The 11,526-nt window shown below is 38.9% G+C and overlaps 1 protein-coding gene across 1 annotated transcript in view; it reads right to left on the bottom strand.

The window, feature by feature from the left end:
* STK24 (serine/threonine kinase 24) overlaps window positions 1–11,526 on the bottom strand; it is a 39,092-nt gene that overhangs the window by 9,774 nt on the left and 17,792 nt on the right. Inside the window, exons 3-7 of the mRNA XM_015415100.1 lie at window positions 8,144–8,200; window positions 5,473–5,581; window positions 3,502–3,659; window positions 2,931–3,116; window positions 1,511–1,656 (exon numbers count right to left, since the gene is read on the bottom strand). Coding sequence (XP_015270586.1) covers window positions 1,511–1,656; window positions 2,931–3,116; window positions 3,502–3,659; window positions 5,473–5,581; window positions 8,144–8,200 — 656 coding nt within the window. The remainder of the gene's footprint in view (window positions 1–1,510; window positions 1,657–2,930; window positions 3,117–3,501; window positions 3,660–5,472; window positions 5,582–8,143; window positions 8,201–11,526) is intronic.

The raw sequence follows: 11,526 nt of genomic DNA, 5'->3' as shown, positions 1-11,526 counted from the left end.
CAAAATTGATGCATATATTTTATAATCTACATTTAACAGTGATATTGGCCTATAATTTTTCATTTCTTTTTCATCGGTATTTTGTTTATGTATTAATGATATTATAGCTTCTTTCCATGTTTCTGGAATAGTTCCTTGCTCTTTTGCCAAATTACATATGTCCTTGAAAATTAAAGCTAACTGTTCTTCAAAGATCCTGTAAAATTCTATTGGCAGACCATCCGGTCCTGGGGCTTTCCCTCTATTCTGTCTTTTAATCGCCTCTACTACTTCCATCATCGAGATACGTTGATTTAATTCTTTTCTTTGTTCTTCTGTAAATCTTTGTAACTTATGCTTCTGTAAATAGCTTTGTATTTTCTCTATATCCACTATGGTCTTGCCATAAAGAGCTCTATAGTATTCTTCCATACTCTTTTAATTTCTTCGTTTTGTACAAATCTCCTTCCCTTCTCTCCTCAGGACCTTGATAAAAGTTCTCTCCTTCTGTTGACGTAACCTATATGCCAGCCATCTTGTTGGTCTATTTGCATTTTCAAAAAAGTTTTGTTTGGCAAAGAATAGTTTCTTTGCCACTTCTTCCTTAAGTAAACAATTCATTTGATGTTGCAACATTATTAGTCTTCTTTTCTCTCCCTCCTTATTTGCTTTTATCATCATTATACTTTCTTGTACCTTTATCCGTTCTTTCAGATTCTCATATTTTGTCTGCTTTGCTTCCTGTATCAACAATCCTCTTGAGAATGCTTTCATTGTGTCCCACATCACTTCTATGGATGTTCCTTTTATTTTCATTTTATTTGTAAATGCCTCATTTCTCAAAATCCTTAAATTCAACGTCCATCTGCTTCTTTTGCCTTCAGTTTGTAATCCCATATATACTGGTCTGTGATCTGCATATGTCCCAACTTGTATTTCCGCTTCTATTAAGTCTTTAACCAAAACTGTTGAAATCCATATCATGTCTATTCTAGACCATGAATCATGTCTTGCTGAATAATATGTATATTGCCTTGAATTGTAATTTCTTATTCTCCATGCATCTACCAAGTTCAGGTCCAACAGCATTTAGTTAGAACATTTTCAAATTATCTTAAAACAAAAGGTCATTTTGAGACGGGCTTCCACCACTTAGGAGTTTGGAATACTTTATTTAGCTCCAGTTAAAGAGACCTTCTCATGGCTCTTTTCTACCTTCATACACCTCTTCAGCATGGAACAAAACATACCACAAGTTACATTAACTTTTTAAAGAGACAATTACCCATAACAGTCCTTGCACATGGTGGTGGAGGGGAGAACCACTTGTTTCAGGTGGCTCCTTTCCATGTTTCAAATCACCGGCAAGAGTTTCTTACCAGAAGCTCTCTTTGATTAGAGGAACAATTCCAACAATGCTACTATACTGCTTTTCAGCCATTGGTCTTGAATATATCCAAGAGGCTGCCTGTCAACCTTGCCCACCTCTTCAGAAATATCTCCTCCTCCTCTCCCCTGCCCTTGCACTTACCCATCTGAATCTTCAGAGCTGGAGTTATCGTGGTTCTGCTCAGCCTTCCACCTTTTATGCCTGTCAATGAGATCCGTCAAATAAGAGGTTTTCTTTGCATTGCGTATTATAAATTTGTGCTTCAGGAGTTCTTTTGCCGTGGGTCTCTTAAAGACAAAAAAAAGTTGCTTTACTAAATACTGTTCAGTCGATTTACAGGGATTCTACTGGGAGGAAGGGCGGAAGAAGCCTACCTAAGGTGTAAACATAGAATTACCAGGCAGATGTGTCTTGAGATCTTTACTCCGAGGTACCAAAGACTTAATTCTAGTATATTTATTTATTTTCTTCCCTCCCCAGCATATTGCTTTCAGTTGAAAATGATCATTAGGTAAGAGACAGACCACTATAGTCTTTAAAAGGGGGAAAGTACAGACTCACTGATGGACTCATCAACACAGTAAAGAGGGTCCAGGAACCCTCTCTCCAAGGGCCCTGTTCTAATTCCTCAGCTCATAATCACAACTTTCTTTTTTTCTACTTCCAGAAACAGCCATTTCAGGAAAGGGCGGGTGGGGAGAGAGGAGAAGAAGAGGTAATGAAGCAAACAGCGTATTGGCTGTGACTGCTCTTGCCATTCAAACAGTTCTACACAAGAGTAGCTGCCGATACAGAATATAAAAGGATCAGAAAAATTAGACACTGTTTAAAGATATGGGTAGTTTTCTTGATTTTTCCAAACCTACTAGGATCCTAAGTTCACTAAGAGAAGTTCAACAACAAAGTTTATTATATGATCAACAGACCTTTCAATAATACAATGTTAGAATAAAATATAGCAATTGTGCATGTTTGATTAACAGAGTTCTTCCACCATCTTATTTCAATGGTCATACTGAAAAAGACAGCCCCTTCAGCGTTATGTACATTAGCCCCAGCAAGGAAAAGGGTAACTAGCTGTTCTGCTGAATAGCCCAGTACTAAAGCAAAGAAGGGAGCAACTGCAAACTAAGATAAGTGATTTTGTGGAAATGGAACAAATGTGTCATCTGGATAAAACGTCGGGAGAAACAAAGCAGAAAGCAAGTGAGAAGGCCATTAACAGGACATATACAGATTGTACCTCATGCACCATGTTAAATAGTGATGGCACTACTTGCTATGATTGAATGCCCCCCCCAGCTCTCCTATCTTACCCAAACACTGAACATAAAAACTAACAAGTTACACTGCAGTTTAATTTTAAAAATCCAGTAAAATTCCTTTTTAAACATGGGATGGGAAGGAGAAAGAAAAATATCCAAATAGTGGGTAGAGTCTCAAAAGTGTTGCAGCAAAATAAATCCCTTGTTTTTCTTATCTTCTACTGATGCACGAGACATACACATTCATTCAAATACAACACTGAAATGCAAGCCACAGTTCGGGAAGACACACTTACAAAGCTTGGATCCTTGTTCAAGCAGGCCTCGACAAACTCTTTCAGTGGTTTACTGTAGCTTCCTTCCAATGTTGGCGGATTGTTCTTTGGGATCAGGAACAAAACTTTCATCGGATGCAGTTCTGAATGAGGTGGCTCCCCTTTTGCAAGTTCTATGGCTGTTATGCCCAGTGACCAAATATCTGCCTGGAATACAAAACAATCAAATAGCAAGAGTGACAGAAAAGAGAAGAGCCTGCTGCCGAAGTCCTTTGTTTTATTGTTATGTAAGGCAAGCGTACACTCTCCTCTGCACCTTAAATTTATTTATTCAGAATAAAGCAATTGTGGGCAACTTACTTAATGAGTATGTTTACAACATATCATATCTCTGGGAGAATAGAGACTACTATGATAACCAGGCATGTGCATGAGCAATAATGGGCAGAGAACAAGAGGAAAACAGTAATCAAAAACCCACCTAGGCAAATCTCAACTGGGCAGAATATGTCATTCACCTAATCAAGACAAGAGAAGAATGGAAGCTTCTGGGGCTACCTAAATATTTCAAGCAGCCCAATGTTAATCTTACCTTTGAGTCATATGCTGACTGCTTTATTACTTCTGGTGCCATCCAAAATGGTGTTCCCACAAAAGTGTTCCGCTTTATTTGTGTATCAGTAAGTTGTCCCGCTACACCAAAGTCTGCTAGTTTTACTTCTCCTTGTTCTGAAAGCAGCACATTAGCAGCTGGAAAATATTAAGACATTTGTCATATGAGCAATTAGCTTAAGATGTTTGAAACACTGAAGAGAGTGAGAAGATAACGGCAAGAAAAGTAGCTCCATAAGCTGCCTTCCTCCACTAATATCACCTGCAGGACTGAAGTCAGGAGTGGGGAGGTCAGTCGTTGCTATGGCTACTGCCTCAGAGGGAAGACTTCCAGGTTCCCTTGGCATTCATACTAAGTGCCTGATGTGCACCTTTAACAACACACCTGGAAAGCATGGCGAAGACACTGTAGTCAAGGACATCAAATGCTGGGAAACAAGTGTTAAGTCCGCGCTAAAAGATGCCCATCTCTGTTAAGATCAGAAATTCCAATCTTGGAGAGCCCTGGAGATAATTAAATAATAGAGAGATCTCCAGGCCCCGTTGGCATTCGTGCCAGGTGCTCAGTTAAGGAAACAAACCTGGGTGAGCTCAACAAGGTGTCTTTTTGTTCTGTACCCACCTAGATATGGGAAGAGAAGCCAATCAAGTATTTATTGAGTGAACTAAAATGACTGTTGCTGGAAACACCAAAGAAATCTGAAGGACTGTAGAATCCCTAATCGTATCCAAGATAGATTCAAGTGGGTAGCCTTGTTGGTCTGAAGCAACAGAATGAAGTTTGAGTCCAGTGGCACCTTTAAGTCCAACAAAGTTTAATTCTGGATATAGGCTTTTGTGTGCATGCAAACTTTGAGGAATTAAGATTTGTTGATCCTAAAGGTACCACTGGACTCAAACATTGTTCTAATCATATCTAAATTACTGATTTTTTCTTCTTTTTATAGACAGGCTGACTAAGCCTCTAGAATTGTTTACCAAGTTTATAATTATTTGTTTGTCCACTTAATTAACTGGGCAAAACCTTGATAATATTGATGGAAATTGGACAACAATATAAATTGAAGGGAAAGTTATTCCAACAGATGTAAATGAATTATCAAAGAGGTGGGGAAGAAGAATTGTTTAACAGAAGACTGTGTGTATATTATCTCTATATAGTTGATTTATTAATCTCTTTGCTCCTATGGAATTAACTGGATGCAACTTGATGGCAAAAATTTGTAGGATTTTTTACTTGAACTGTTTTAAATCCTTGATTACAGAATTGGTCATTAAACCAAAAGGAAGTACTGTAAGATAGAAAAAAATGACAAAGCAAAAAAGAATAATCAGAGAACCTCAGTTCTTGAAAAAAAAATAACCATTAAAGAGAACAAAGTTAATAAGAGAATGAAGACAAAGTGAAGCAATGAATGAATAGAAGATCTTCTCTTCATATAAAGTAAGATCAGTAGTTGAATTTAATGACAGATTTTGGTACAGTATAAAGAATATGGAAAGGAGTGGGAAGAGATAAAGCTTAGGGAAATAGGGAGAGATAGAACATGGAAAGAAATCAGACAATTATCACCACTACCACCAACTATTATTCCTATTAACATCTATGGTAGTAGGCCGGTCCTGCATGGAGATCGAGCTACAGCTTCGTGGGAGGCCAGAATACCGCTGATTTGGGGCTGCAACATTACATTTTATAGCACGCCACGTTTAACTTATTGAACAATCATAGCTGCAAGCACTTTAATTGTTTAATTGTTAATTATTGTATGTTTGTTTTAACTGTTTTTAAATGTTTTATATGACCAGGCACATGGTGCCGAAAGTGTAAGCCACCCTGAGCCCATTCGCAGAAAGGGCGGGATATAAATATAACAATAATAATAACAACAACAACAACAACTCAAAATCAGAAAATATTTAACAAGTGTTGAAGGTTCTCAAACATTACCTTTAATATCTCTATGTATTTTCTTTTCAGAATGCAAGTAATCAAGTCCTTTCAGAATCTCTCTCAATATTGTAGCAATCTGGATTTCATCAAGAGAGCCAGGTTCTAACTAGAAAAAACAAACACAAATTATAACCACAAAAACTCAGGAAATAATAAATCCTAAATACCAGTTGTTAAAAAAATAAGTCTAGGATTATCCCACAAAATGAAGAGAATATTAGAGGCAAAGGGGTGAACACGGAAACCAAACAAAACATAACAGTTCTGAATTAAACAGCACTTGAGTACTGGGCTGAGAAGGAATGAATTCTATTATCATGTTTCTAAATGCCAAGAACAAACAGATAATTAACATTCGACCTTCTTGATCAACTTAGTTTTTCCAGTAACAGAAAAAGCTAAACCCTCTGTGTATATTATTTATTTAATTAATTTATAGCCCACTCTCCTGAAGACAATGCATGTATCAAGTATGGGTGGTACTCAGTTGGAAGTTAATTCCGACTCAAGGGTCTGACAATTTGCTAATCTGAAAAAAGTTTAAAATGTCTGTTTAAAACATACCCCAAAACTGCCAACCAGGCCCCAAGGCAATTTACAAATCTTGGTGTATTTGGGATATTACACAGCTCCTTCCTGACACCAAGTACAGAAGATGACACCACCTTGAGATGAACACCCCAGATCAGAGATTCTCTCCCCAGGCCCTTTAAAAAGTAGCACACAGTAAAACAGGAATCCAGTCTAACATTAAGGTGTTGGCAACCATCAGGGACAAAAACTGAATGTAGGTGTAGGATCTGTATATCACATAAATGTATCATAAATGTAGGTCTGAGATCCTACTCATTTCCTAGTTTTCTGCTTATGGGCATTCAGCGTTGCATGCATACTGGGCAGCAGTGGATTAAAGGTTAGGAAACACTGCATTAATTCTGAATCAGAAATGCTTAGTAAATTTCTTCCATTTAAAAAAAAAATCCCAGGTTTTCAATTTCCCTTACAGAACAAAATGAAAGTTATACCACATTCTTCTGAGGGGCATTTTCAAAGTCAATTTCTACCATACCAGTTTGCTCAGCGCAAAGAAGTGATTCTCTCCCTAAGCAACTAATGTGACCCCCTCAGTAAGGTATTTTTCCAAAGATCCAACTGTCAGCTCACTGGAGAATTACCTTCCTAATAATTTCAGCTGGGTAGCCATGCTTAGTCCAGTGGCACCTTTAAGACCAACAACATTTTATTCAAGGTATAAGCTTTCGAGTGCAAGCACACTTCTTCAGATCTGAAGAAGTGTGCTTGCACATGAAAGCTTATACCTTGAATAAAGTTTTGTTGGTCTTAAAAGTGCCACTGGACTGAAGCATTGTTCTTCTTCCTAATGATTATTATTACTGACAAAGCCCAATAGCAAAGGCCATTTAGGGGGACAAAACAGGCATGAAAAGATTACAAACCAGCAAGGACAAAATTCTTACATGGCAAATTTCAGAACTGCCTTTATGGGTTACTTCCTGCTTAATGGACAATGATCTTTTCATTGCCTAGTATACAAGGGCTTAACACTTCACTGTATTTTGCATACAAGCATCTCAGATCCAGCTTGCACAAGAGCTCTTGAATAAGCAGAAATTTTATGCTGAATCCAACCCATTCTCAAGGAGTCACCTTCTCATCCTCGACTGTGTTATGACTGTACCTTCCAACTTTTTATACCCCAAATACTTATGTAGGCAGACTCTTATTTACTGCCAGGGTCAACTGCTAGAAGAGCCTCCTTGTTGACCTGTCTTTAGTGTTCCAGAAGATCCATGTCTATATAGTTCCATTATTTTAAATTTGTAGAGCAAAACTATGCTATCTGTAGATAAGCACTATCTTCTACAGGCAGACTCCCCCATATCCCCTGCTCTAGTCTCATATCTGGCCCCAGCCATTCTCTATATCATCTTCTCCTCCACAATTCCTGAGACTTGTCTTTTCCTGTAAAAGAGATCTATGATACACCTATGGAATATATTTTCACCCTGTTCCTATCAGGCAGAATGCAACTGCTAGAAGTATTCTCTTACTTCTCTGGACAGAAAAATGCTGAATCCAAATAAAAGGACGAACATAAAGTATTACAACAGAGGTACACAACCCACAGCATGTGTGCCAAGCTTTAGCATGCCATACCATTTTGCTCAGAACATGGGGTTGATTCTCTCCCTAAGCAACCACTGTGCGCCCCTGACACACTTGTAGTGATGCTGGGGATAATGGAATGGGAGAAGGTGGCAAGACTTATACCCATCATTGCCACCCCAACTGGTGCAGTTGTCAGAAGGGTCCATGGAAAGCCCAATGCACTGGCAGCACCACTGGGTTCAGCTTCCTTCTAGTGTGCCTGGCTATTTTTGTTTGCCTGTACAGCAGAATTTTTAAAAGAGGTGTTTCTTTTTTCTTGGCATTCAGACCAAAATGGTTGTCTCCACCAGTATTCAAGAGTGTTACTGCCTACAAAGCGAGTAAAGTATTTTTAAAGGTTGCAAGCATAGTATTTCCTTTCCTTTTATGAATCTTAAATTCTTGTTGCCATAACGGCTCTCTCCCAGCCCAGAACAATAATTGCACATTCATATGAGTTTATAGTCTCTAGTTTTATTAATAAAAACTGTTTACTTACTAGGTCAAGAGCAGAACCTCCACCAAGATACTCCATGATAATCCATAATTTTGTATCCTATGGAAATAAAATTCCATCTAAATTGAAACAAACTATAAGAACTCTTCACTATCAAATAGCTTTTAGCTGTATGAGCTGCAGGTTTCATATTACATTTGTGTTCAGGTATGCATGCTAAACACAAATAAATGAAAAACAAGCTAATTAAAAGGACACACTTGATATATAAATAATATCACAAATAGCACACATTTTCCTTGATATTTCTAGACAATTAAAAGTGCTTACGATGTTTTTCACTAAACAGCATAATATGAGACACGCAAGTATACTTGGGCACATGAAGCCGTCACCCTTCCCCTCCTCCTCTCATGCGCAAAGACAACACTGAAGATTTTTTGTTTGTTTCAGGAAGTATTGAATCTTACCACAAGTTGCTGTGATGTCTACATTTGGGCTCTTCAACAAATCGGGGTTTGTTTCTTGCCCACAAATAAAGATTCTAAACCAAAGTTAAATCCTGAATATACCATGGTTAATAAATAAAAATATGGGGAGGTGAAATTAAAGTATTTATTCCCTACCTTCCCTTTTGGCTCCAGGTGACTTGCAAATAGTAATTAAAACATTAAAAGGGAAAACCAAATAAGATTAAAAACCCTTAAAATATGTCTGCTGCTCATTTCTTATCAAAAGCCCTGGCAAACAAGCATGTCTTGCTACACCTGAAAACCTTCAACAAAGGGACCCCCCCCTCACCTCTTCAGGGACTCCCCTTCACCTCATTCCACAGAGTAGGAGCCTGAAGACTGTAGATGGCACACAGGAACATGTGGTGAAGACGTTCCTTGAAATATGTGGCCCTAGGTCATGAAGGGCTTTAAAGGTCATAAGCAGCACCTCAAGCTGAACTCAAACAAACTGGCAGCCGGTGTAGCTGCCTCAAAACGGGCAAGATATGTTTCCATCAGCTGGCCCCTGACAGCTATCTGGGACCTGCATTGTGAAGCAGCTACAGTTTCCAGAAGGTCTTCAAAGGCAGGCCATATAGCACGCCATTACAGTAGTCCGACACAAGGTTACAAAAGCATGGATCAGGGCAGTCAGACTGGCTAAGTCTAAGAAATGAGTCAGATGGCTAACCAGTTAAAGGTGATAGAAGGTTCTCCTGGTCAACAAGTCCACAAGCACCCCCAAACTTTTTCCCCATTAGGGTAACGCAGATTTTAGTGAGATAATGGCATGAAAGAAAACAGTTAAAGAACCCCTTTCTCTACTGACTGTTCCCCTTGATTCAGAAACCCACTCAGAAAAAAAAACTTAACACAATCATTGGGCTACACATAACACATAGGTCTGCCATAACAGACAACAAAGGAATCTTGATAGGATTGTTGGATGAGAATCAGGTGGGCCAGCAGCAAGTGTACCTTTTATTCAAAAAAATGCCTGTCCCAGTCAAAAGAGACACAGGTAAGACTTGTCTCTGACACAACAATGGGCTTCATAGGAATTTCGAAACAGTGAACAGCACCCTCCTGACACTACCAGAAGTTCCAGACTTAGAGAACAGGCAGGGATTTTTCTCATCTGACCACATGCTGAGCTTCAGAGCAACTTGGAAACAGCCAGACTGCTCACTGCTTATAAACATCACCGCAGCTTAATACACAAAATCTTCACAACAAGAGAGAATTAAATGAGCCCATCTGATTCCCATGATCAAGCCTGACTCCTGACCATATATTCACACTTGGATTCAAACTGAACCTCTTGGGATTTAAGAAAGTTTTCTAGTCCTTATGATTGCAGAAATAAAAGGCACAACATTTATTTTCTCTTCATATTATCCATTCAGCAAGAATAATGTTTTTATATTTCAGGACAAGACTGCTGTAAAATAAATACAGCATACGCCTATCACAGCTTAACAGGTTTATGAAGATGCTTTCCATACAGTATCTCATGCGCTCCTATTCCTAGTAAGTTATCTGAAGCGCCAACAGTCCTTGGAGCTTAATATGTCTCCCACCCCTTCACTAGTACACTAATAAATCTTCATTTGGCATCAGAAATCCCATATTCTTGTGGCTCAATCTCTCTGCATGCTTCCTGGATCCAAAGCAGTATGCATCTCCATAGGTCCAGCAGAGCTCCTATCTTTTTCAAAGGCCTGCAACAGCCCCCACCATCATTGAACACATGGAACTTCAAACACAGTTTGCAATGAAGTGCAACACTGCTGATAGAAGACAAAAGCTGGCATTGACTGCACACACCCGTATATCATAGCCAAAAGATGTGCTTCGTTCGTTTGTTATATTGTTTCTCAATTAAATCTTATTTACAGATGAAAGTTTATTTTTAATACTCTACTCATTTGACAGTTTGGATCAATTCATTTAAGGCAGATTTATACAACCGTTCCCAACACATACTCCACTGAAGCTATATGCCTTTGAAAAGCTATCACAGATTAGTTACCAGGGACAGAGCTTTATCACTCAGCCAACACAGTATCCAGCCAACAGCAGCAGAGGTTATTTACAACTGATAACCTTACCTCGGCTGACCCTGCAAATGTCCAACCAGCTTTTCAATTAATCCAAGTCAGAAAATGAAGACAGAGGTCTAAATCTAGGAAGGCAAAGCCTGGTAATTAAGCTGCTCAATATACTCTGAGAACTTCAGCCTTTAATGCAGATTTTCAGAGAAACAAAATTATCAGAAATGGCTCCACACTATTCTGAAGACTGTCTGAAGGGAGGGCCCAAAAACTGTCCTACCAATCAGCCAAGATAAAAGTTAGGACATTAAGATAAATGTCCACTAATATATTTTTTACAACCAAAGAGAAGGCCAGAAGTGTGGAACCACCACATTAGGCAATATAATAAAATTATTTAGATAATTTAATTTAGATAATTAGATAAATAAAATTTAGACATTAGGCAATGTCTAAAAGATTATATAAAAGGGAGCTGCGGTGGCTCAAGTGGTTAAGACGCTGAACTGCAGGCTCTGGAAGGTTGGTAGTTCAGCAGTTCAAGACCCGAGTGTGCCGCATGACGGAGTGAGCTCCCGTCTCTAGTTCCAGCTCCTGCCAACTTAGGAGTTCGAAAGCAAGACATTGCAAGTAGATAAATAGGTACCACTACAGTGGGAAGGTAACAGCGTTCCGTGCGCCTTGGTGTTTAGTCATGCCGGCCACATGACCACGGAAACGTCTTCGGACAGCGCTGGCTCTTCGGCTTTGAAACGGAGATGAGCACCGCAACCCTAGAGTCGGATTCGACTGGCTTTCGAGCAAGGGAACCTTTACCTCTAAAAGATTATAACAAGACAGGCATGACCATCTTTCCATTCTGTTTAACATTAATGGA

Source organism: Gekko japonicus, unplaced genomic scaffold (assembly GCF_001447785.1).
Source record: "Gekko japonicus isolate JY-2015 unplaced genomic scaffold, Gekko_japonicus_V1.1 scaffold52, whole genome shotgun sequence".
Lineage (NCBI taxonomy): Eukaryota > Metazoa > Chordata > Lepidosauria > Squamata > Gekkonidae > Gekko > Gekko japonicus.
This window is presented reverse-complemented; position numbering and strand designations above follow the sequence as displayed.